Source organism: Aulostomus chinensis, chromosome 8 (genome assembly GCF_037954235.1).
Source record: "Aulostomus chinensis isolate RoL2024-O1b breed Wild chromosome 8, RoL_Achi_v1.0, whole genome shotgun sequence".
NCBI lineage: Eukaryota > Metazoa > Chordata > Actinopteri > Syngnathiformes > Aulostomidae > Aulostomus > Aulostomus chinensis.
In genome coordinates, this window is record NC_141327.1 from 17,794,827 (window position 1) to 17,822,639 (window position 27,813).

At 42.1% G+C, this 27,813-nt stretch overlaps 2 protein-coding genes across 3 annotated transcripts in view; one reads left to right on the forward strand and one right to left on the reverse strand.

Annotated features, from left to right (window-relative positions):
* Positions 1 to 4,514, reverse strand: part of LOC147257451 (multiple PDZ domain protein-like) — a 42,807-nt gene extending 38,293 nt beyond the window's left edge. Inside the window, exons 1-5 of one of the 2 annotated variants that reach the window (XM_086211387.1) lie at positions 4,037 to 4,514; positions 3,273 to 3,346; positions 2,587 to 2,753; positions 614 to 838; positions 23 to 91 (exon numbers count right to left, since the gene is read on the reverse strand). In XM_086211387.1, the coding sequence (XP_086067513.1) occupies positions 23 to 91; positions 614 to 838; positions 2,587 to 2,753; positions 3,273 to 3,288 (477 nt within the window). In that variant the 5' untranslated portion in view covers positions 3,289 to 3,346; positions 4,037 to 4,514. The remainder of the gene's footprint in view (positions 1 to 22; positions 92 to 613; positions 839 to 2,586; positions 2,754 to 3,272; positions 3,347 to 4,036) is intronic. The other variant, XM_086211388.1, reaches the window with a different exon arrangement.
* The window catches only part of adgrl3.1 (adhesion G protein-coupled receptor L3.1), a 136,204-nt gene that overhangs the window by 3,998 nt on the left and 104,393 nt on the right, over positions 1 to 27,813 (forward strand). Inside the window, exons 3-4 of the mRNA XM_086211390.1 lie at positions 5,200 to 5,853; positions 18,519 to 18,597. The gene's annotated coding sequence lies outside the window, so the exon portion shown is untranslated. The remainder of the gene's footprint in view (positions 1 to 5,199; positions 5,854 to 18,518; positions 18,598 to 27,813) is intronic.

The window sequence follows — 27,813 nt, forward strand, 5'->3', positions numbered from 1 at the left end:
AATACATGTGGATATACTGTACCTCATGGGCTATAGCAGACAGGTTCCTCCCCATCGACAAGGTCCTTGCTATTCGAGGGGGGGTGCAGTACTGGAAAGAAATAACATATATTTAAATAGAAGCTATTCTGAGCAGACATGTGTTGCGTCTTCTGTTCGGATGATGTAACACACAACAGGGCTTGAGTTTTATGATAGTTCGACTACTTTGATGTGGTTCTTAATTAAATTAGAAATGCTGCATCATGGTTGCATTCCTCAGCAATGTGTCCTTGTCACAGTGACCTTCACTTGCCAAACATTGTCTTGTCATCTTTGAGTCCAAGTGGATGTTTGGACCAAATTTGGAGAAGTTCCTCCATGATGTTCTGGAAATATATTCATATGACAGACCTTGACCTTTGACAACCAGCTTTTTATGTCATCCTTGAGTCCAAAGATGATGCATAACATTCAATTATTGCCTTGACAAAAAATGGGATGTACAGAACCTGACAGCATAATGCCTCTGATCTATGGCTGGAACGGGCCCTGAGGTATTGTGGAGAGGGTTCACTCCGTGTTAGCGACTTCTTCATGAAAACCTCAGCATTACGATAACTGTTTCAGGTACCTGAGATTCCGTATGGATGCAGTTGTCTGGGTAGATGTCTGAGAAGGACAGATCCTGTGAGCCCAGAGAGGAGATGCTGCCATCCCTGTGGAGAGATCGAGCTGTGCTGGGTCTACGATTCTCCATGGCCCATGTGTAGGAGTCACTGTGGCTCAGCGTCTTCAGACCCGGCATTCCCTCACATGGGCCACAGTTCATGGACACAGATTTGGAAACTCCCTTTGCCTGTTAGGATTGAGAAAGCAGTACGTTAAGTATTGAAAGGACACATGGAAGAATGTTGAAGCTTGTGGTCGGTGAAATGGAGAGGCGGCAAGTAGGAGAAATGGATTGGGTGTGATAGTGACTGAATAGATATGAGACAGAGCACTTGAATGATGCAAGGGAAGGGGGAAAGATTGGAAGGGAAATGGATGGAAGAGATAAAGAGATGGTGAGGTGGAGACATTAATTGAAGAGATATGGAGACAGAGAGGAATAGGATGTAGAGGAGACAGTGATGGAGAGATGGGAAATCATATGGAAGTGGGGAGAGGAGGACGCTGTCGGTGTGGAGAGATGCAGAATGAAGACAGAGGGTTAATGTGTTCGCCAGAAAGAACAGGAGAGGTGTAAAACTGAGCGAGAGGAAAGGTAGCAGAACGTAAAAGTAACCCTAACCTGAGATGAAGGGAGGTCTGTTGAAGTGACCATAGTAGGATAGAACTACATGCAAGTACACTTCAAGAGAAATCCCAGTGTTTTTCAAATTTGGCCCCATTTTTTCTGGTTTAAGATGACAGGGACCAAAAACACAAAGGCAGACCACTACAACATGGACTCAGAATTCATCAAGAGTATCAGAGTTTATTATTCCCACTGACAGACTCAGATTGTTATTTTCAGGGTCTGACAACATCATTGAAAGAATCCTTCACCTAAGTGTCTCTTTTATGATCTGTAGGGTTTTATTTTCTCAAGTGTGTTGACAGCAGTCATTCAGAACATTTAGTCACCCAGTCCTGAAGTCGGATGGATACTTCGCTGATTCCAGTCCGGATGAGGTATTTGAACGTGATTTCTATCTGTATCTGTTTTCTAGCCAGCATCTACGAAATGTCAGGACAACAAACTGGGGGAGAACCTGACACTGAGTAGAACCAGTCTGTGGAGGCCACGTAGCTCAGGAAACTGGTGGTGTAGGGGGTGCAGTGATTCGACGCCCACAGTGTGTGTGTATACAGGGCCTCTATACTGAGCTGGAAAGCTCAGTATTGAAATGATTCCAACTATTTGATCTCTTATTTCAACACATACTGAAATTATCCTTAACCACTTCTTTTACTTGCATTTCAACCCCTGAAATATGTATAGAAATATAAGATATTTATGAGAAAAAAAAGTTGGAACTAATTGTGTCCATATCAACCATCCAGAAACCTTTGACTTACTCTGTTGCTATAACCCTTGGACTGCAGAGACCACACGGTCAGTGCCACATCGCAAAAGTAATAATGCTTGTGGTGGTGGTGGTGGGGGGGGGGGTTAAAGGTTCACCACAACATGCAATTACCCAGCAATTCTGCTGACCACTAATAAATAAGTTAAAAACCGTAATGGCGGCGTATCTGTTGAAGAGCTTGCTGATGGGTTCCGATGGGGGTGTTTTGTGTGTGTGTGTGTGTGTGTGCGCATGTATTAATAAACATTGCAGGACCACACAAAAACACCCACCTACACACTGGCTCAAAACTTAATGATATGGATGACTTCAGCAAACTCCTAGACATGATATGCAGCATTCGTCCTTCCTTCTCTCTTTCTGTCTCTGTCTCTCTGTCTCTCTCTCTTTCTCAGGGCTTTGCTGGTAAGCTTAGGTAAGCTGATTACTCATCCAGTTTGGTTCCTGCATTCAGTATTTTGGGAATGATTCTGGCTCCTTCCCCACAATTCAATATATACCGGACACCCATGCACTGACGCTCGGTGTGTACCTTCGCCGGGGGCTTCCGCTGAGCTTGTTGTAAGCTGAGTATATGATGGAACAGGGGGCTCTGCAGGACACTCTTTAACAGGCAGAGCTTCTCCTGTGTGGGGGCCTCCCCTCTCTCCTTTAATTTGGCTTGCAGTCGCTCCACAGCCTCCAAGGCACGCTGAGTATCTGCAGAGAAATTGTATATCATTTGCAACAGTATTCTTCTAGGTAGAGGCCAAGTCCCAGGCAAAGGTTTTCTTCTTTTAGCTATGATGCTTTGCAGATATGATGGTTTGCTCCACTTTTGAGTTTTTTTTTGAAAGAAAAGCTACAAAAACATTTGATTTAAAGGAGGTGAGGTGTAACAGTAATGACAAAAGGCATGGGGGTGGGGGGGTCAGACTGTCCTTGATTATTTAGTGGAGCAGCAGCTAATGAGAGCAAACCACCATTGCAGTAATTGCATCTGGCATGAGGGTTAAGACTCTGTAAACTCTTCGCCACAAAGTTCTCGCCCAGACTTTGAGCCCTGTACGTGCCACCTGGACATGTAACTACCCCCTCCTGTCTGGCTGGGGCAGTCGTGCCTGACACCCTAATTGTAAGCCTCTGAGGATGGCGGTGGTGTGAAACGTCGCCGAGGTTACTGGAACACATTTGGGTTTAAACGGCGCGCCACGTTTGCAAGTGTCTGAGCACACTTACCCATGATTTCCATCATTATATGCCGGATTGTGTCCTTCAGTCTTGGTTAAATGTCATTCTTCTTTATTTGGCACCTGCAACAAAACAAATGTTCCGCATGACCTTGTGCAGATATTTATGACAGCATTTTTGTCCATGTTGACATTTTCTTGGAAAAGGTTCCTGTTTGCTGTTGTTTTTTTTTAGAATCAAAACTAAGGCTGAAAAAAAAAACCCATCGGGTAATCTGCCCATCTTTAGAAAATAAGATCACTCATGACCTAAAATGTGTGTTTTACCTCAACAACATCTCCTCTAGGTCCCTGCCATGCTTGTTGGAAACCGCCTTGCTTGTCAACTAATGCTCTTTAGCGGGATTTAAATCTCCAAAAGGCTTTATCTGCCGGTGATGGTAATTACCAGCGACACATTGGCCTCCCGTCCATTCTGACTGGAGGAGGGAGCCTGTGTAGCTTCAAAGCATGATACTGATGACATAATTTGATTTGCAAAACGATGGGCTGCAAATGACATCTAAAATCTAATTAGGGGACACTGATAGGCACTATCGCAGCACGTATATGTCCTTCACGGAAGCTTAGCACATCTTCTTCCTCCTGATAGCAAAGCGACTCTTCCAGAATCAAAGCAAATAAATAAATGATCATCTACAGCAATTATAAGCTTATTAGCTGCTAATTTGTCTTTTAATCTACGAGACAAACTGATGATATCTTTAAGAAGAAGAAGAAAAAAAGAAAAGAAAAGGGGACTGGGGCACCTACTGTGACGAACAGACGGTCATCATGGACCAGAAATCCTCATCTCCCCGTCACTGCAGCTCCGGCGGGCTATCAACAGGTCTTCGCTCTGAGCCTCAGCACATCCACCTCCTTTGATCCGCGGGTGAATAGAGTGAAACACACCAAGATTGCCTTTTCCCCGGTGGGATAAGTCATAACAGATTGATTAAGAAATTAAAAACAAAAAAAACAAAAAAACAAAAGGAAAGCAGAGCGCTTTATTTTTGCGGCAGCGTCCGGGCTGGCGAGCGGTCAGGGCAGTGCGCATGTCACCCTCTGATCCTCAGGCGCACTGGAGGGCTCATCCCTGATGAGAAGGAACCATACAGGTGACTCTAATCCTTCGTGTGAGAGGCTGCTTTTCAGTCCGAAAACCTTGAAGTAAATGCCATTTTTCACAGTTGTGTAATTAATTTTTTTTTTGTAATTATCAAAAATGAAGCACGAGAGAAATTGAAAAAAAAAAAAAACCAAACCCCAAACAAACCAAAAAACAAGTTCAGTTCCCACTTTTGCTTCCAGGCAGAAGCCCAAAGCTATTAGTCATTCCTTATTTATTCACTTACAAAAGGAAGATGGGGAAAAAAATTGCCATGAAAAACATACTGAGAAGTGTTTCATAAATCCATTTTGCAATTCTTACTTTTACTATCACGATCGACTGGGGCCAGTTACAGTATGTTTTCAATTAGAATTATAGTTTTGTTTTTCTAATAAGTTTCTGGTGCGGTGTAGACGCCCACAGTGCAATCCACTCTTGGCTGAACTAATGTACACACTTCATATTTAATTTCCGGATTTTTCCAACTGGGATAAACGGATTTTATGAGGTCAGTGAGCCCTGCGGTTGAGAAATGCGTGGATGTTCTCAGTGTATCCTATTTGTCACACAAAGGCACCGTATATATGCCTCCAAATCATGTGTAACAGCAACACATCTCAGTTGGGGCCCCCTGAGCCACATCATGTAGCGTCAACCCTCCTTGCCTTGAAAAGTTTGGGTGTGTGTCTGTTGTGTGTTCACACGGCAGGTGGAGCCATAAGTCCAGAGATTTGGGAGTCAGATCCAGTTCCGTGTTTTCCACTAGACATCCCATTACATCTCTCCCACTTTCTCCCCCCCCCCCCCCCCTTGCATCCCCCAGGCAGGCAGGAGGCAGGCAAGCAAGCAAGCAAGCAAGCAGGAATCGTCACCACCTCCCCCAGCCCCTCCACCCGCCCACCCTTCCCGGCTCCCCGCCCGCCTGCAACACACAACGCTCCTTTCGCCGGGCTGCGCTCTGATCAACCGAGCGTCCACTGCGCCTCCAAATTGGTTTGTCATTTCTGACCCCTCTGTCTGTGTGTTGACCACGGTCCTCTGCTCCGCTGCGCCGGTGGACTTCAACAGAAGTCAGTAAGAACATAAAGGCAGCTGAGGAAGATAGAGAGGAGGAGGAGGAGAGAGAGAGAGGGAGGAAGGGATAGAGAGAGGCGGTGAGAAATACGCCTCTATCCTCCTCCAGCAGTCCACCGGACTGAGTGCATTTGGATGGACACGGTACATCCTCCTGTGTGAGCGCTGATCGGGATACCAAGCACGCAGCTACTGGCTTATTAAACCGATTTTTGGCGAGCTTTGCTCACGTCGTCTCCAGCAAGAGGAAGATTTAACCAGAGCCAGTCTGTCTGCGCGCCAACAGAAAGATAGACGCCAAGAAATGTATATTTCTATCTGCGTCCTGCATGAGCCAGCACGTTATTCTTGACTTCTCTTCGCTGGATGTATATGCGCTTACATCACTGCGACTGGTGACACGGTAAGAACATGCATTATTATCTAAATTAATGTTTTCACCTCACACATCGCTGGCTGCGTGTCAACCTCTGTGTGTGTGTGCGTGCGTGCGTGTGTGTGTCCCTGACCTGCTCTGAAAGCTCAATGGCAGCGCTGACTTTGGATGCCCATGGGAATGTGGCCTGTGATTATTAGGCAACACTTTAGGGGCGCGGAACCTGCTGGCCCGAATGGAGGAGGCGAGAGGGGCAATAGCAATCGCCTCTGTATTTGTTCAGATAATAACGCTCCAGCGGCTGCTGGCTGCATGGATGGGCGTCGCTCCAGTGTGAGGTGTCGCTAATAAGGAATAATACCTATTACACCTGCAACAAATAATCGATGCAATCGCATTATCCCATGACGGCGATGTACACAGAATTATGAAAGTGTTCCGCATGTGTCTGCCTCACTGCAGAGTGCAAAGCTCTGGCATGAGATGACAGATGGACCAAGTCTTCACCCCCCCTTTTTTTTCCCTTCCTGTTCTTTGAATAAATTGGAATGCAGTTATCTCGACTGCTTGGGATTGTGCTGGGTTGTCAGCTGCAGATCCAGTGCCACTTTTATCCAGTGCACCTCAGGATACGTCAATCATGCGGATTCATGAGTGAAAGCTCCTATTTAATGAGGAGGGTTGCAAATGACCTTGATGTGGTAACTATTAAAGGTTGCACCAGTGTTGGATCTCCACTTCAAATGAAGATGCATCAGATTTGAGGGACTTTGTGCCTCACCAGGAAAAGAAAAGAAAAAAAGATCAAGTGTTTTCCCACACAAATCATTGTGGAAATGTGCAGTGCTATCACCGTTATCTAGCCCTGAATAGCCATTGTAGTTCTATTTGTGGACTGACCCCCCCCCCCCCCAATCATTCAAATCAGCATGGATTATGGACAAACTCTTTCTCTGCATCTTTAGCAAGGCTGGATGCAGGTCTGTGGTTGGAGTGGATGACACTGTTTTGACTCATCTGGCGATGCTGCAGCTACGGGGAAACGGTCAGTTATCTGTGTACATCCTCGCTGGAGATTCTCTTAACACCATTTTGACAGCATCTGTTGACGCGTGGGCCTCGTCTCCAAGGAGAACGGGCGCATCTGTTAATGTCAAAGGGATCCTACAGTTTTCTTTGTCTATTGATTATTTGTTTTACATTTGATAGAGATATAGCAATTACAGCATTATTGCCTGATGAGTTTTTCCAGGCAATATTTCTCCTTCTTTGCGTCTTCCGCTGTCAGACCTCCACCATGGAGACGTCAGTGAGCATTTCGGGTCATGGTCTGCGCTGACACTGTTATGGCTCTGATGTATTTGAAACACCTGCTGTATGAAATGCAACAGCAGCAATCAAGCAATCTGCTTACTGTCTGTCTGTTTGTCCTCGTTTAATTAGGTCACTGATTCATTTCACTTGTTATGATTCACAAGAAAGACAAAGCGCCTTGTCGGTGGAAAACAGGGTGCAAATTAGGGTGGTTGTGGTTATTCAGATTGTTCTGCTTCATTGAGTAATGACTTTGTTTGGAGCTCTTCGTGTAACACAATATTTGGTGAGGATTTTTGTGACTCCAATAACAACATTTGAGCCTGTAATGGAAACTGCCTAACATATGAATCAGGAATGGTATTTTAAACATCATGCGCTTGCATAAACAATAGAGGTTACACATACAAACCCTAACCTGAATCATTGCAGACGAACCATAATAGACACACATACACTTGGATATTAAAACAAGCAGGCATGTAATCAGTTTGTATCAAGTGTAGCTATGATTGTTACTGAAGGCTGATTCAATCAGAAAGGCAATGGCATTGAATTTATTTGACAGGGTGCACAATAGAGGAAGTTAGAGGAATATGCAATGCATCTTTGTTGATTAGGCCCATCATCATTTTAAAGAAACACGCCAAACCTTTTGGGAAATGTGCTTATTTGCCGTCTTTTCCAGAGCCAGTCAAGAAGATGGACACCCCTCGCTCTTCTTTGTGAAGTAGAGAGCTGAGACCCACAGAGACCAGCTGGCTGCTGGTTAGCTTAGCGCAAATAAAGAGAGAGTGTATAGGAACTGTTAGCATACCTTTGTCAACAGACTTCTCTACAAAATAGTCCTTGCCTGTATTAATATCATGAGGGTTGTGCATAACATTCTTTATGAAATTACAGTTTAATTTTGCCAGATATTGTAATTTTAGACTCAGACACATAGTTATACCGTGTATCTTTATGCTGATGAGCACAGGTCATCTGTGGAGAAAGAGAAGGTGGAATAGCTGGATTTTAAATGTTTCAGGAGAGACAAGACTTTAAAAAGTCTAGGAACCACTGAGCTAAGCTAACCAGTGGTCAGCCGGGCTCCGTGGCTCTCAGCTCCACTGCGCACACAGAGGAGAGAGAGTTATCTATAATCTTGTCTGTTCCTGGATGGATGGCACATTGGTGTAACTCCCTAAATTGTGGCATAGTCCTTTTTTAAAGTGGTAAATCCACCACGAGATGTGCAGGATGATGCGGATGGAAACGATGCAAAGCAGGACTTATATTCATTCCAATGTTCCTCACATAATGGAACACATTTAGAAACATTACCTTGCTCTGTTTCTCCCAGGGTCCTGGTTCCAGTTTGGGTCGTAGTGAGGTCTCCTGTTCTGTAACCACTCAGAGCATTAAGTGTCAGATTTGACCTGGAACACATCAGATAAGCCTTTCCAAATGAAATAAAATGGTAACCATTGGTGTTATATAGCCCCCTCTTCCCAGAGGATAATATATATCAAATATTTTAACTCAAAGCAGGTCTAATTTCACCCTAACTCAGTGTGAATATTGCACTGGGGACCGTGGGGGACTGGGACCATAACTATACTCCTACTCTGATGAGCTCAGTGGAAACAGTGAGGCTGCTAATTTGGAGGGATGGATAAGTACCTACTCTGTGTGGGACAGGTATTTCAGGTACTTATGGCCTGAGAAGCTCACCACTCATTGGTCCAGGCTGAACTCACAAGTTGGCGTCATAACTGACAAAACTTCAGAGTGAATTCCAAGCACATCCATGTCCTAACTTTCAACATGCAGAAGATGGTTGTAGTCATACGTTGTTGTGTTACATTTTGTTCTTCTTCTCTTCCCTCTACTCCATTCAGGTCGCAGTCTTTGCAGCATCATGTTAAGTTTGAGTCCTCCTATCTGTGTTGAACCCAGAGAGTCCCGAAGGAGGTTGCAAGATGTTTTACAGAAATCTAACAAAAAGATTTGAAGATTATTAAAACTGTTTAAATCGGTTATATATATATATGTATATATATATGTGTGTGTGTGTATATGTATATATGTGTATATATCTATATATGTATATATATGTATATATATGTGTATATATGTATATATATGTATGTGTATATATGTATATATATGTATGTGTATATATATGTATATATATGTATGTGTATATATATATGTATATATATATATATATATGTATATATATGTATATATGTATGTATATATATATGTATATATGTATGTGTATATATATGTATATATATGTATGTGTGTATATATATATGTATATATATATATATGTATGTATATATATAATCACTATAACTATGATTCAAAATAGCAGTTGAATTATAAATCAATGTAAATTGGTTCTTACAGGTCTTTTTAGTGAAGGTGTAATGTTTGTGTTCTTCAACAAATCCAGGTAAAGTGAAGGTTGTGCATCTCTGGCACCTTTTCTCGGGGGCTGAAAAGTTCTGAAACCTTCGAAAGAACCACATATTAGGTGGTCATTCTTGTGAATATTTGTGGTATCTGTGAGAGTTTCCGCAGCAGAAAACCACCAACATGCCAGATGAAAAGAAAAGTGGAAGTGAATGTGGTGAAGTGTTGTCAGCATTGAAAACTCTAGCAGGTTATGGCAAATACAGATGAAATTCAATGGGGAGAGTGTAAATAAATAAGCCTGAATATAGTCCTCCTGACTTTTGCTTGACTGAAAATCATCATTATTTTTATAATATTTGTGCTATTAATTCTTTGTAGTGGGCACAAGGAGCTTAAAGGTGGATTGCCCCCAGAACATTCTTAATAAGCATCCTAAAGAAGTAGCACTTCTGGGCTCCAGCGCTCTGTTTAGTTGATTTATGTATGGCTGAGTGTCAGAAGACCTTGTAGATAAACAGTAGGCTTTACTCATGGAGACAACCGACCGTCCTGCGTACAGAAATGGTCGTTCTCCTGCTTTAAACTGTGAAACTAAAAGAAATATTATATTTCAACATGAACAAAGCTGTCTCAAGCGCCTCTTCTTCTTTTTTTTTTTCTTTTTTCTAGTGTGATGATGATTCACATTCCTAGTCTCAATCCCACTCTGTGTGCCGGCTTTAACCTAATTCAAAAGCCCTTTGCTGCTCGAGACGGCCTCTCTCTGTCATATTGAAATAATGAGGCCAGATTCTTGCCAGTCTTCCTCATCCACCTAGAGCACTCGGTCATGTGTTAACCCAACCTCCCTCCTACATTTTCCCCCCTTCAAAGAGTAACCCTGACTTTTCGTATTTTCCGCTGTCGACTGGAGCTTGCAGCACAGTTCACCTCTTAATGTGTGAAACTCACCTTGGATATCATGCAACCCTATTAGAGTTTCACTCAATGTGAGAGGACTGTGCCATTAGTTTGCTACCTGATGAGGTGTATGCTGGGGAAAGGGGAAACCAGTAGCAGATAACTGACTGTCAGATCTCAGGACGTTGTGATTCATAGGTCCGTGGCCTCCATCAGAATAGCCCTGAAGTGATAGATGTCTCACTCGGCCGAAATACGGAACCGTTAGAAGGCTCAAATCGCCACAGCTTTCTCTCCATACACCTTTAGGCGATTGGCGGAAATGTAAACTGTTGCAAAGACTACTCATGCTGTCTGTTAGCTCAAGTGTGTGTGTGTGTGTGTGTTTGTACTGTAGCACTGAAACTGATACATGTTGTAATTCTACTCAGTGGTTATTGCACTGTTTAGCAGTACGCTGTAATCGTACTATTAAACAACATCAGAAGGGCTGTGACGCTGAAGCAGCCACTTGTACTGAAGCTGAGGTGAAAAAGCAAAAACCGTTCACTTGAACCGACTGGCATCATGGGATTAAATATAATCTTTTCACTTAAAACTATTGAATGCCAATAATTTTCGTCAATTTTCAGGAAAAAATATGATTGTGTATGCACTCTTTTAATACCCGCATTTATCGGACAACGTACGCTGAAACTGATATGCAATTATAGGTTAGTCAGTGTTATCCACCACCACTATACATTTGTCGGCTATAACCAAAATCTTCTACTTATACAGTATATATCATTAATATAAACAATTATTGTCCTTGAGCTTGGAATACATTTTGCCTGTGAGTCAAATTTTTGTATTTAAATTGTAAATTTGTATTTCATGATGGTGCATGCTTATGCCATCATGAGCTATCAGGGGGAGAAGCAATTGCAAGGAAAGGTGTGCGCTGGAAACATAAGACAAAACAAGAGCATCATAGCACAAGAGTATGTGTTTCATTAAATTTCCCTTGCAGCTATATTCTACACAGTTTGAACAAATGCGCTGTTGTTTTAATCATTGAACATGCTGAATTTCTACATGTGTGAAATTTAATTAAAAACCCTTTCTCCCCTCCAAAAACCTTTGCAGATAGCTGGGTATTGTTTATTAGCCATCCAACTAAGCATCCACAAATGGAGATTAAACCACAACATGAAGATTTCCCAAAAATTATTAGATTTTGCCATTTGGGACCATTATAGTTTCTCTTTTAAGTTAAATGATGACTGGCAGATGCAGGCGGATCGGACCACTGTGATCAGCTATGGAGCCGCTTAAATGTCAAAGCTGCTTTCTCATGGGAGACTGCATCGTGGTGGAGGACCAGATTTAAGCTAGCTTCTTGCTACAAGTTCAGCCTGTTTACAACACTGTTAGATGCGTGTAATATTGAACACACTTCAGTAGGTCTTTTAAAGCCGTGGGTGGTTGCAAACAACCTTTCAGATGCTCTTAATTTGATACAGATATGCATCACGATGTCTGCTTAGGTATTGAAATGATGGCAGAATATTAAATCTATTTGTCGTATTGATCCTGCATATTAATGACTTGTTAAAGTTATTCTCATGAGACATTTAGCACTTTTTCAAAAAGCTGACTTTTTTACTGTTTGTGTGAGGAAAATATAACCCCCACATTTCACAATCCAGGTTTCCATTCATTTTGCCTCGTCCAGTTAACTAGTGCAAGTATTTAGGCAGCCCTGAATTGATTTATTGTTGAGCTTTTACGCTGACATCATTGACTTTCAGTTACAAAACACCTTGTAACTGGCTGTGTAAGAGGAAGATGATGGTTTTGCGGTTGCCATTCAGACATGGAGTGATGCAACATGTGAGCCTTTCCTTAATTTTTCCACAAATCTTCAAGAGGAAAATGTCAATTGTATGGGTCACAATAGATTAAAAGACTGTTTCAACTGATTATTTGAACATAAATTACACTGTGCACAATGAATTCTTTATTGTTCCAACTCTGAGCTGCGGGATTGAATAAAAAGCCATGTGTGTATGTGAAGGGTAATTTTGTTTAATTATACAAATGGCCTCTCTCACCACTACTCCATTTGTCCCTGACCTCCATGTGTAAGCAGCTGATTTCTGTATTTGCTATTGTATACACAGCTCATTGTTTCCTCAAACATCTCACTCAGTAGCTGTTATCCGTCTTTTATAAGGAAAAAGCACTTTTCCAGTCAAGTCACCCTCTGTCTGCACTTGAAGCTCAATAGAAGTACACACACATGCATTTATTTCTTCCCACAAATACTCTAAACACTCCTTAATGTGGTACACATCAATTACCCTCTCTCTCTCTCTCTGTCTTTCTCTCTCTCTCTCTCTCTCTGTCACATATGTTTGCACTGTTACACATGTAAGTTCACACACTCACAGGGACACACACACAGACATTGGTAGCAGATGTATATTTAGTGACACATACTCAGTGCCATTAGGAAGCTGAATGGAGAATCAGTGTACAAGGCCAGAGCGATTGTAGGAAGCTCACTCAAAGGTCTGCCGATTATTTTGGTCTCCACAGGAAATCATTCACAATAGCACTCACCCCCACCCCAACCCCCCCCACCCTTCATCCCCCTCCTTCCAGTTCAGTCAATTTAAACAGTGTGGCTTTAGGTGTGTGTATGCACATCTTAAGTCATGTGCCAGAGTATTGATGGGGGAAATTCTTTGCCTTGTTGTCTGGATGGTTGGTTGTAGTCTGCTGAGGAGGCCTACCTTGTTTAGAGAAGGGGTGCTTGGAAGTGAGTCATACACAATGTGATGCAACACAGCGGAGCAGATTTGAATTATGGGGCAATGAACAATGAGGTCATCGCAGGGCTGGGGGCATAAATCTCCCAGTACTGTGTTATAAAACAGCGTTTCTTATCATTGGAGGAAACAAACTACAGCATGGTTTGAGAATACAGTATTGTTTAGGAGACCGATTCAATGTCGCAAATAAAGACTGTTGGTTAGCGTCAGTGGCCGATGAAATGGATGGAGAATTGTGTCTTGATTGCGTTGTCCCCCTTCTCCCTGCATGGGTTTGCACGCTTCTTACATCCGCCATTCTGCGTCCACTGATATTTTCCACATCTTTTCCTTCTTCAGCAAATTGTTCACAATCAGCGGCTGCTGTAATACCATCATCCCCAGGCCCCTCTTAAATTTCCTGCTTACTGGGCTTTTACTTTAACTGCATTACATACATCTTCCTCTCCCTCTTCATCTGGTTCCTTTCAGCATTAAACCTAGCTGAAAGGTCTAACTTGTACCGCTTTAATGCCACTGGTCATTTTGAGGGTAAATTAAAAACAATATTGCCATTTATTGCTTCTGGTCAGTGTGGCACAGCTGGGATTTGATCAATACAGAATGACATCTTTAAACGTGAATATATGACAGAAAGCATTGATTTGGTGCTTAGATGATGGAGCAGTATGATATCCTTAAAGAGGACGACTGGTCAGGCTTGATTGAAGAAAGATATAACCAGATAATAGGGATCAATGGCTTGATAAGGTGTCTTTTAATCTGATGTTGATTTTTAATTTTCGTATCTAAATGCAGCTCTGTCACTGCGCCTCAATAGCTGGTGAATCCTTCTGTACGTGTATTCAGATCTTCTACATGAGTTAAAGGGATAGCTGGGATGTATCGAAGTGGGGTTGAATGAGGTAGTGATCCGTGCCAATGGTGAGTGTGCTGGGCCATGAAACCACTGTAACATAACAAGGGACACGTCACTGATCCATAGAGTACATAGCGCTGGTGATTTCACACTTTGTACATACACATAACACATATAAGCATTGTGAATCAGACATGGTGATATTTTAATTTTTTTGCGAAACATTTAGAAAAGCCGGCTCAGGCACGGGATCTTTCTGTGTGGAGTTTGCATGTTCTCCCCGTGTCTGCGTGGGTTCTCTCCGGGTACTCCGGCTTCTTCCCACCATCCAAAAACATGCAATTGGGGACGAGGCTGATTGATACTCTAAATTGACCGTAGGTATGAATGTGAGTGTGGATGGTTGTTCATCTCTCTATGTTGGCCCTGCGATGGACTGGCGACCTGTCCAGGGTGAACCCCACCTCTCGCCCGTAGACGCTGGGATAGGCTCCAGCCCCCCCGCGACCCTTAATGTGTAGGAATAAGCGGAAGATGACGATGGATGGATGGATGGATTTAGAAAAGCTCCCTTCAGATATTTCCCACCTTGTTTGCAAGGAAGACGCCACTGTCCAGATTAAAAGAACTGACCAAGCACATGCATGTAACTGACATACATTTCTCAACCATAGAGCCACCTCCATATTCCCACACATGCTGTGGTGCACTGTTGTTGTGCTTTTAATTCCAACAGCTGTTCTACGGCGCTGCGGAGTCATACGCTGTGCAGCACGCCCACAACCCCGCTCACATAAATCCGAACTATCCCTTTAAAGCATCCACCCAACGTGTGACTCTGAAATAAGCCCCGCGGTTCAGTCCCTGCTGAGGACATTACAACTCATTTGAGATAAGAGCACCATGCCCCTTTGGCATGTATCAGCAGCCGTCAAATTGTCCCCAACGTATCTTTCGCATTTCGCAATAAAACCATTTTGCCACCCTTGTGTTTTGCAAGGGAGCCTGATAGTGTCACACCAAGACAGATGAGTACCACTCTGGCCTGTGGGCCTGCAGCAATAACTTACATGGACCATGTGTCTTCTAACCATGTGAGAAATTGTATGCATGTTCTCTAGCAGTGTGTTCACATGCATTTTCAGCCTTGTGATTGGTTCTCGCTCAGATGGAATATGTATGATAGATGACATGGCATCCATCACACGTGTCAAGAGGGAGCTGGCCCAAGACCTTTTATTGTAGAGTACTGAAGCAAACCTTTGATGAATGAGATTTTTTTTATTTTAAAACCAATCTTTGTGTAAAAACCCATGTCAGGAATTTCCCCTTAAGGTATTTTTACACTGAGAATAATATGTTATTACATCTCTTTGTCTTTGTTTGTGTGAGGGTACGGGATGTGTTTGTGCATTGAAACTTTCTATTGTCTAGTGCCGAGTTCAGTTGATTACAGTTCAGTGATTCACAATCGCCGGGCAAATCAAGCCCTTTTTTTTGTTTCATCATGCACACCTCCCTTTCCTCATCTCTTTCTCTCTCCCTCTTTCAAAGATTTATGTGGGACACACGGACAAGAGTCTTTAATTTTACGCCTGGGTAGACCATATACACTATTGCTCCATATTCCTTATGCTTATATTGAATCTGTTAAAGCCCAAGGGAGAATTGCGGTTATAGAATGAACAGGACCCCACCCTTTGGAAGGAGGGAATCAACGTTGCTTCATTTGGAAGTGCTATAAATCTCCAATAGGCATCAGCGCCATCTCTGGTGTCTTTCTGGCACATTCCGTTGTCTGAGGCATAATTACAAAGAGTAATACATGAAAAAACCCCATCTTGAAAGCATACTGTAGATTCATCCTAATTACACACAGCAAGCTCATGAGTAATGGCGATGACATGGCACATCAATACAACCACTGCTTCTCATAATAGAAAAAAACAACTGTTTTATTCTGAGAAAATGGTCAGCATCTATCATGAGAGATCTGATTTTTTTTTTTTCCAAGGAGACACTGAGCCAGCGACCTCTTTCTTTTCCTCATCACGTCTATCCATTTTTCAGTCAGGCTGTGGCATCCAAAGACAGCCAGCAGGCCAGCAGGCGCCCCTCCCAAGCTCTCAGCGAACGCTCTAACCTTTGTCCCAACTAAATCTGTATTGTCCTTATTTGCTGTGTACCCTCAGAGGAACCCGCTCCCTTTCATTTGATTAAAAATCTCGCTACTATCGGCTCCCGCGTACTCAGATTGTCTCTAAGCTTACTGAAAAATGCTCTGTAGTTCACTTTTTTTGTTGATGAAGTGAAGATATGTTTTCAGTTACGAGGGTTATGGTCAGGGTATGGATAATCAATTATATTTGAAGTTATGGTAACATGAGGCAAAAAATGTTTAGTCTGGTCTGAAAGACAAGTCCTAGAAGCCCATCTGCCACATTTCTACCACGCTCGCTGTCTGCCTCGCCGCATAAATACTAATTCATTCATTTGCAATGAATAATATCGCTGGACGTATATTGTGAAGAATGTGCAATTATCCAATATGAATGTAACAAAAAGGGATATCGAGCTGATGTTCCAATAAACAAAATATTAGTCTCAACCAATTGCAGCAGCACTGTTCCTTGGAAAGCTGTTGACCTGTGGCATCTGACTGCAGAGAAGTGAACAACAGTAGGATGTAATGAAGAATGTCTCTTCAGGGATGGAACAAAGCAACAGTGCAAAACTGATCTATGCATGAACTTCTGGAATGGTTGCATCGTTCATCTACTCTTTTCTCGTTTTTCACTTGCTCATGTTAGTGAGCCCTAATGAAAAATCTAATTTCATGCCTTATTCGGCTCCTTATACGAACCTGTTCCTTCAACAGCTGTGCATCTAAACCTGTTTCTTCTCCACCTCCATTCCTCCATCTCTCATTTATTGATTCCGCCATTGTTGACCAGCTTGGTGTGAATAATGTATGCTGTGTTCTGAGAGAGGCCAGACATGAATGAAGGTGTTGTATTGGTAGGGGAGCTTAGCGCCTAAATTCTCACCAGTGATCCGGTGCCACCTGAATTTTTTTCTGGATTTCTATGCATGTATACACACAGAGAAGTATAGGATCTACATCACATGCATTCACATTGATGCATGCAAACACATGCAAGTGCACAAACACAGCGCAGTGTAACTGTCCTTTGTTGCAGTCTCTGCCCACCCAACCATAGAGATATTGCTCATGGCCTCTTGTACTGACTAATAGACCCAATTACTCCACAACCCTGCCGGAGAGCTTTATAGAGGTCTATGCACTGACACTGTATGGGGTGTGTGTGTGTGTGTGTGTGTGTGTGTGTGTGTGTGTGTGTGTGTGTGTGTGTGTGTGTGTGTGTGTGTGTGTCCTACAGTTGGTTGATATGCTATTCTTTTGTGTGTGTGAAAATTTTGCATGGCATGCAGACAAAAACACAAGGCTAAACACACATATATGTGTTACTGGCTCCATTAGCCGTCCCAGTTAGCAGCAAACACACAAGCACAATTTCCATGCCAACAGGAGTGTGCACAAACACACACACACACACATACACACACACATACAATTTCAATCACATTATTAAACATGCACACATTGAGACAGACCCTTGTGAGATGAGTTTGCAAAGTTTATCCTCAAGAGAAGTAGGTTGGGGTGAGAAAAGAGCAAGAGAGAAAAGGGAACAGTGAAGTTATAGTAAAGAGAGTCATGGAGAGAGGGATGAGATATTGTTTAAAAAAAAAAGTTCATTTTGATGGAAACCAGAGGAAGATGGCGGAGATAGGGAAAAGAGACGAGGCACAGATAGAAATAGATATAAGACATTTTCACTGCGAATAACTGCCACTCTGTATTCTAGTAACAGAGCTAACAATTTTCCTTTCCTAAAAGTGTCTCTGGCATTTGTCAGTGAAATGCCACCCATATAAACCAGTTATCTTGGCATGAGAGAGCCTTTTAGTTGTAAACTGCCAGCAAGCATAGAGATGGACCATTATAGACTTTGATATCCTGACACTTAAGAGGTCATTACATGGCACAACACATAAGTGCACGCACAGGCATGTGTGTGGACATACACGTATGCGCAAACACACACACACACACATACACACACACACACAAACACTAAACAAGCAATCATGAGAAGAAATGGCTTGTGAACAGTCTGTTTCTTGTGTGTTAGAGTGGGTTATGGCTATTCAGACCATTTGGAGGGCACTACTATTCACACTGAACCCCATATTCACCACATATTATGACTAACCATGTCCATTTTGTAAAAAAATGACCTCAACTTAAGTTCAGTGAGCTCCAATAACTCCCCGCCCCCTCTATTTCTGTCTCTCTCTCCCTGCAGGACCAGGATGTCCAGCTGTCACTGAGATGTGATTCTTTGGGGTTTCAGTATCGCGTTGACAAAGCAAACAATATAACAGGTAAGAATATTTATGCCACTGTGAGTGTGCATGTAGGGTTAAGGACAAAGCGCGTAGCGCCTAAACAGGGATGGGAATGCACTTTTTTTTTTTTTTACATCCTTGGCAATAGTCACGCAAATACCCTGTGTGTTGTTCTTGCCCATGTGACACTATCCAATATGCTTTTTTAGAACCCAACTATGACCCATTGTTCTCCCTGGAGGTCTCAGGGTTCCATCTGTGCCAGAAAGTGCTCTAATTGGTTACTCCAATCAGAAATGACTGAAAAGTTAAAGTAGAATACAGAGCAGCATGCATGTGCAGTGTTTGCACAAAATTGCACTTTGCAAATTGCAAACTGTTTGTCACTTAAAGAAGGGAAATGATTCTAAATTATGCAATGATGGCGGTGAAGGTGACTTCAAGGCAGTGTCTTGAGTTACATGCTTCACATTGTGATTGTACTGTTGCTCCTGTCAGACGCTTCATCCAAAAGTTTCAAAGCAAGAAAAATATGCTGGTGGTTAACTTTGGAAGTAGTTTTTTATTCAATTATGAGCTACATTTCAGAATCAAGACACATCTGCACGGCGATGATCAGAAATGTGAAAATGTGTCAAGTCATTAAGAGATTCTGATTAGAACAGCATAAAATGATAAGAAAAAAAATGGCCGTATAAAGAAGCTCTGTGTTTTCTGGTTACCCCCAGGGAGCATAAAAGACGGCACAAAACAATGCTTATATTGAATTAATTTAAATCAGCGTGCCGTTCCTTGAAGGCATCGACTGGCGTTAAAACCACAAACCCAGACCTTCATCTGCCCATGAAGCTTCTCTCTACAACTTATTTACAGTGTATTTACAGGCTGAGTCGGGCCTGTAAAATGTCGAATTTACGAGCTCCTTTTTAATTAGAAATACTGTCTCCTAGAGTTGGGCTGATGAATTGCATGTTCAGTTTATTGATGATGAAGGAGGATGCTGTTCCTGAGTATTGACAGGCCATCAGAATTTCTCCATTGATATCCGTTTTTCACCAAGAGGAGAAATATGTTGCATCTTTGCTGTATAAAAACCCTGAGAGCATGTTTTCATGCAGGATCCTACTGTTTATTGATTGAGTTGGCCGAGGGTGAATGTCTGTGTGTGTGTGTGTGTGTCTCTCTCTCTCTTCTCCTCCTGTGTGGTTTGGCACTTTGCCGTGTAGTTAGTTAAGTTTTATCTATTTTATATCCAAGGTCATTTTACTCAAGTGGTGAGTGAAACATTCAATACACAAGGACATGCGTGGGACAAGCAATTTCAATATATCTGCTGTGTGTGTACCAAAGGGTTTGGATACAATTTTTTTTTTTTTTTTATGAATTTTGAAACAAAGGTTATGTCAGTATGACTGATTGATAGATCATTTCTTTGGACTGGGTTTGTGTTTTTACCTGGACCTGAAAGATAACTTCTGTTATTATATTTGTATTTTCTTCATGAGGGACACAAACCACTCCTAAAATGATTTAACTGGAGACAGCATGTACAATTTGGGACAAAAGTCATGTCCCCAATTAGTGAAACACTGTTTTTGGGGTCTGTGGTGAAAGGGAACACATCAAGCTTTGGGGAAATAGGCGTATTTCCCATCGCTTCCAGAGCTACACCCAGGATAACACCCTCTGTCCTCTGTGCTTGCAGAAGGGAGCTAAGACTCAGAGATGGTCTGACCACTAGTTAGCTTAGCTTAGCACAATGAATGGCAGTGGATGGGCAGGTTAAAATAGCTCATGAACTTCACTCAACCCAGTTGCATGTAATATTCTCTATGATGGAAACAATCCAAGTTGGAACTACTCTCCTGACCGGGTGGATGAGGAGGATTACTTCAGGGCAAAACAAGATCCTGAACCTGATCTATTAGGGGGGGGGGGGGGGGGGGGTAGAGGTAGGCTAAGATAGAGGTAGGCTAACCTGCCTATCTAGTACCATTCACTCACTGTGCTAAGCTAACTCTTGGTCTCAGGAAAATAAGCACATTTCCCAAAATATGGCACATACCTTTTAAGGTTAGGGTTAGGTAAATAGTGGTTTGTGTGTGTGTGTGTGTGTGTGTGTGTGTGTGTGTGTGTGTGTGTGTGTGTGTGTGTGTGTGTGTGTGTGTGTGTGTGTGTGTGTGTGTGTGTGTGAGTGAGTGAGTGAATGTTCTCCTTGTCCAGTGTGTCACTCAACATGCCTTCCTTCCTCAACTCTTCTATGCGACTCCAAAAGCCTACTTTGAAATCTAATTCTGAGATATCCAGGCTACATTGTGGTGTTCTCGCACTGAAACAATGAATAAAAGAAAGAACAACAGGAAAGAGGATATATCTGTCTTCACGTAGGGATGTTTTCTTTTTTTTTTTCAGTGTGAATAAGACAGGTGTTTCCTGTACTGCATGTGCAAATACACAATTACCAGTGAGATCGTGTACTGTAATCAGATCTCTATCAGTTTCATTGGTTAAACAATGATTACATGTAAAGTGACTCACACAGCAGCACAATGCAGAGTCAGATGAAGAAGAAGTGCAACTACAAGCTAGGTGATAAATGAATTAATGAGAACTGGCAAGCATATCTGCATTATAGCTGTTGTGATCTTTTTATGTTTGCTCTGATGTAGTCAAGAACAAAAAAAAGAATGTATTCACAAGTCAGTTGACGAAGGGATGTAATTATTTCAATACAGTTCAGTCCTAGCAGCCCTAAAACAAACACTCTTGCTCTCTCTCTCTTTCTCTCTCTCACTCTCTCACTCACACACACACACACACGCACACACACACACACACACACACACACACACACACACACACACACACACACCACACACACAAATGCTCCTTAGCTTCCCTGTCACCACCCCCCTGAATACAAGCTTATTGTCTGATAATGTGACCTTTGCCTTGAGTGGAGAGCCCTTTGTCCTAAGACAATAGGGTTCATATTGTAAACCGTGGCAGTCAATGCCGTCCTCACAGCTGCCAGAGAATGGGTGCAGATTGTCTGGGGTCCAAGTTGAAGGCTTTGAGGCAAGCACTTGTGGCGTATAATGTGTGTGTGTGTGTGTGTGTGTGTGTGTGTGTGTGTGTGTGTGTGTGTGTTTGTCTCTGCATTTTGTGTTTGAGATGCAAGCCTGTTTTTCACAATCAGCAGATGGGCCAGTGCAATTAGGCTCAGCCTTCCTCCCTTGTGTGTACCACACATGTACACGCACACATATATACACACACACACACACACACAGATACATGCAGAAACACACACTCAGAGCAGGGCGTAAAGCAGATGTCTCTGAAAAACTAGACCTGGCAGATACTGTCATGGACAGTGAAGAATGAGAGTGACGTGTCCATGACAACTGCTACACATCACTGAACAAATTGTCTTTGTATTGATTAATTGCTTTGAACTTAAGTCATAACTCTAATTATGAGTTGTATACACTTATGTTATTTAGTACATACAAACATACGGTGGTACTCAATCATATTTAAAAATGTTTATTTCCATATGGAGACACCGTTCATCTCTTTTAACTTGTATGATGGGTTTTAAACTGATGTTTCGACAAAGGTTGGAAGTATTATTAATCACCTGATTTGTGAGGTGTGATGGTGAGTAATCAGTTGATTCATAATATAGAAATAAAAAGGAGTGCGAATTTCATTGTAATTCATCATTGAATAAAAATATGTAATTTGGTAAATGAGGAAAAAAATATTATTTACTCTTTTGGGGATTTTGGGATTCATGCTGGTGGCAGTTTCTTGAGCATTCACGTTCTAATTTTGTGTAAAAGTTGAAAGTCATTGTGCCTCTTTGCTCATGTTTTAACGCTATGTGCTGGACTCCACTATGTGGCACATTTAGGAGGAAGAAATGGGGGTCAAAGACAAGCAATTATGTTTTTTTTTCAAAGATCCATAATTCATTTTTCATGGCAAAAAGAAAAAAAAACAGCTTTTTGGAAGTGTCTGATACCCTTTTCTCTGTCAGAAGTGATGAAGAACTGATATGTGTAGGTTTCTTGATGCCACCCTTAATCCTTGAAAGTGAAACCCATTATTTAAGTAAGTCAATGGAAAATAATTGATAGCGACGAGAATCTTAAGTTGCAGTCCAACATTGAACCTGATTACAAATATACTCCCAGATTTCTGAGTATCTCCATCTCTAGTTTAGTCTCACCAGTCATGTATTGACCTGCAGAAACGGGTAGGCTCAGAGGAAATGAGCTTGTGACTGAAAGGTCATGGTTTAGAATCTGAGTCGTACAGTGGCTGTGAAAATCCTGGCCGTTCAAATCCCTCAACAACTACCATCAGGGGCTGTGACCTCTCTGCACTTAACCTTTAACTGTTCCAGTGGAGCAACTCAGTACCCAATAGTGCGAGGTGTGTGTGTGTGTGTGTGTGTGTGTGTGTGTGTGTGTGTGTGTGTGTGTGTGTGTGTGTGTGTGCGCGTGCGTGTGTGTGTGCTCGTGCACAGGGCTTTGCTGAGCAGCTCCCAGGTGTGACTGTGTTAATGTGTGAATGTGATCCGGCCCTCTATTCCTCTCAGCTACTCCCCTTCAGCCATTCATGCAAACATGAACTCAATGAGCCAGTCTAATTGAGGCTTATGACTCGATGGCTCACAAATTTGTGGCATTCTTGTTCACGATCCCGATTTTAACAGTTCCTAATTTTTGATGCGTTGATGAAATAGTTGTCAGGCTAAATTTCAATGTTAGATCCTCTCTGTATGTTGTTGATGCTCGTATCGCGTCCTCTGCCTGGCTGAGTATCCTGTTGACGGAGCCAAAGATACAAGTCCGTCCCTCTATAGACTCTGTTTCCCCCCATGGATCACGACAAGACACCACTGGAGCCAACACATACACACTTCTATGCAGGCACACATGTACACTGACGTAAATACATTAAAGAGAAAAACATACTGCTACCTGAGTGCAGCCACACACACACACACACACACACACACACACACACACACACACACACACACTTGACAACAGGGAATAGCCCACAGAGCTTCTTTGTCAACAACTTGGAAGAGAGCATCTATTTAGGGCCCCTGTATCCCTGGAAGGATACGCCATCTTATTTGTACGAAGATGCCTGTGTTTGTGAAACAAAACAAGTAATAGCAGTTACTATCACCCTGTCTTTCCACCCGTGTCATCTTCTATTTGTGGTGCTCTTGTGAAATGTTTCTAAGTGTGTTGTTGTGAATGTGGATTTCTAACATGCTTGGTGTGATAATGAGCAGATCCACTTGAAAATGTTAGAGCTCCATTTCTCTGTATATTATCACATACTGGAGAGATCTGCTGTTGTTAGAGCCCAACAACAAAAACTCACCTGTGTTAACTCGAAAAATTGCTCGGAGGATAACGCCAGATGTCTAGTTTCTGATACATTATGGCAACGAAAGAAGATAGGAACACCACAGATGGTGCCGCCACTTCACTGTTATATAATGCAAAGAATTAGCAGAGATTTCTGGCTGGGTCAAAGAAAGGTCTGCATGAAAAGGTTCAGAATCCAGCACTGCGGCTGGTTATTGGAGAGTAAGGGACCATTTCCTGTGTGAAGGTTGTGTTTTGCTGATATCTGGACAAGTATGAACATCATGAGGATGTACGATCGACTAGGAAATGACACTCCTCTTATTTTGATCGTTTATGTGTTACCTGTCTATTGATATTTCAGATTACATGAACTCCAGATTCTAGATAATAGAGGTGGTCCTGGATATGCACCAAACGTGGAAGTTTTGCGTTATGTCGTGATAGTCATAGAGATACTCAAGCATGTTACGGCAGCTGTATTCCAGAGTGGAGTAACGGTGTATTACTGCAACTCTGCAAATATTATTCTATTTAATTGGTGCAGAAATTTGTAATGAAATCTTTTTGACTCAGTTGGTTTGGTCAGTTATCAGTACAGGATGACGTGCAAATTATGAGACAATCCAGGTGGTACACAGCAAGTTGTCTTTTCAACTCTCTTATGCAGTTTTCAGTGAATGATGAAGACTGATATAATATGAATAATATCGCACCAGAATATACCCTGACAGTATCGTGATATGTATCGTATCGTCAGACCCTTACTAATATTCAGACCTAGTCAAACACTAGAATTAAACAAGGATTGGAAATTTTATTTTTCGGGTCCCTGCAAAGTGTCCAGATCACAGGAGGTGCAACATTTGCCAAAGGCTGGACATCAGAATTCAAAATGAAGTATTGGTGTGGCTCTGTCCTTTCCTCTTTCCACAGACCACACCGTTTCAATGTGTTTTTCAATTAAAATGTGGAGAATTGCACAAAAATAATTCCGTGAATCATGTTGCAATTGCAGTATCAGTCAATATGTCGGTCAGTAAATTTTTTGGTTGTTTTTTTTTTTTCCCCCCAAAATATCCAAGTCTAGTCAAAGATTATATTTTAACTGATAAATTTTCTGAAACAAAGTGTTTAAAAGCATTTTTTTTTTAATAGACAGCTGTGGTATTTAGGGTGGTGCAGTGGTTCGCACTGTCGCCTCACAGCAAGAAAGTTCAGGGTTCGAGTCCCGGCTCCATCACAGGGTCTTTCTGTGTGAGTCTCCATGTTCTCCCTGTTCCTGTGTGGGTTCTCTCTGGTACTCCAGCTTCCTCCCACAGTCCAAAGACATCAAGAGGGGACGAGGCTGATTGATACTCTAAATTGACTGTAGGTGTGACTGTGAGTGTGAATGGTTGTCTGTCTCTATGTGTTGGCCCTGTGATGGACTGGTGACCTGTCCAGGGTGAACCCCGCCTCTCGCTTGAAAGCTGCTGGGATAGGCTCCAGCCCCCTGCAACCCTTAACAGGCTGTGGTATTTGGATTTTCATGTTTCCAGAAATATAATTAAGTGAACTAATACCATCCTGTCCTGAAACAGAGATGACTGAACCCCTTTGTCCTCTGTATATACTTCCAGAGCAAAGAAAAGATGAACCCACAAGCATTTCGCCTCTATCAAAATCAACTCACGTCTTAGGAACTTCAATCTAGCCAGAATTACTACGGTTTTGACTGGGAATCAATGTTCAAGACCTCGAGATACATCAGCCTGAATTTAAGATCTGAACAGCATGAGATGAATTTTTAATCAAATATTTCTCACTCGCACCATTAAGCATTGATGAAACAAGGGGTGTACATACTGTTAGCCAGCAGCTGACTTTAATTTGGGTGCTATAGAAATAAACAGTGCGCTTGTGATTTCTGTACTTTGTGCAATATTTAACCTCGTAGATGTCATTTTTCAAACTATTATAGCCAAAATGTATTTGAAGTAGAAGACATCATAATGCAGCCTACAGTACAGTGAAAATCCTTTTGGACATTGTTGCTATTGTATGATACAGGGTCGAAAAACATGTACTATACATGAAGTATGGCAAATTACATGTTAATCATCATATACAGAGAATGATAAATGTAGAAAAATATGTTTCAGAATCGAAATTCACAACATCTCCATCCGTTCTCCTTTGAATAACTACATTTTCAGTGCATCTGCATGCACTGGCTCGCTGATTGGAATACATCAGCGCACCAGGGATATGAAACTGCAATAGGATCCCGATCTCTGTCCTGCGTGATTTGAATATGAAATGATTAAATTATTGATTCTGGTTATTTTGGTCTCCCGCCCGAGGTGATATTATGGCAGTGCAATCACCATAGCTGACATTTAGCACTGTGTTTACCTTTGCTGTCTCCATTGATTGCTTGGAAATCACCGCCCATACATCCCGCCGGAGCTCATTGTGTCATCAGTTTTATGCTATTTCAGAAAAAAAGTGATGGATGCAGCTTATCAAGAATGCAACAGTTGTGGTCTGCGCTGTCACAGAAAATAACCACAATCAGTGAACAGCCATTCTTACAGGAGTCATACACCATTATCATGAAAGTGCATGCATATGAGGGGCGAACAAGGTTTTTATCCTATGTTCAACTGCATAGGAATTCTAAAGCCATCTCTGTGAAAATGATGAGGAACTTAAATGCAATGATATGTCGACCTTTTTCTCCCTGCAAGCCTCAACCATGCAGGAACAATAACTCAAATTTTTATCTATGAATGTTCCAGGTACATTCTTGCATGGAATAACCACCGCTGCGCTACTTCAATCCCAGCAAACTTTGAAGAAAATCCCTTCTGCAGTTCACATTTTCCATTTTGTTTCCCAGATTGAAGTGCAAATGTAATATCTGAGTAAAGAATTTGCTGACAAATATTCCCATATCACTGTGGACATCTGTCATGAGACATTTTATGCGCATCATTGCTCTGAGCAGCACAGCTGTCATAGTGACTCAAAAACCACTGTAGTTTTAATGTCATATCTGCAAAAAGAAATATTTCTTTTTGCGTCCACTAGTGAATTTTCTTACAGCAGAGTCAAGCTGGCAGTCTGCAAATGAATGTATTCTCTTCCTTGCTAGAATTCCTTATGCTTCCAATGCCATTTTTCTCAGTATGACAATCCAGCCTTAAGTGGACATTTTATTTCCAGTGTTGGCACTTGTGCATTATTAAATTATGAACTGGGCCCACTAAGGAATGGCCCTTTTTAACTAAATATTTCAACATGCCGATAAACACAGTTCAAACCCACTCTGTAATGCTAACAGCATCTCATGCAACGAAGCCCCCCCCCCCCCAAAAAAAAGAATCGTGGACTCGATACGAAGAGTTTGAAAAGTTTAAATCCAGCATTTGAAGAAAACCGAAAACAAAATATAGTCTTCGTAGAATATCCAGTGCTAAGACTCATCAGAGCACTGGAGGTTATATGAGGAGAACAATGAGTGTACTGCTGCTTCGGGAGCGACGGTGATGGAGGGAGCATGAGGGGGCGAAGACAGGATGGAAAAGGGCAGCAAGTGGGAAGAACGATTAGAATGTGAGAAATAAACATGATTGGATGGAGGACAACAATATAGATGAGAAGGATGGAGGGAACTGACAGAAATAATAGCTATATTTGATAGCTATATGAACATTTCAATGAAGTCTCTCACTTAACGAAGTGCGCAACCCTTTCACCGGGGTTTAAATCTAGGCCACGCTTGTCATATCCTGCCTGTTTGTCTGCCTCCTCTTTAATGCAGCATCATTCACTGCTGAGGTAGCTGTTCTCTGTACTGTATAGGACA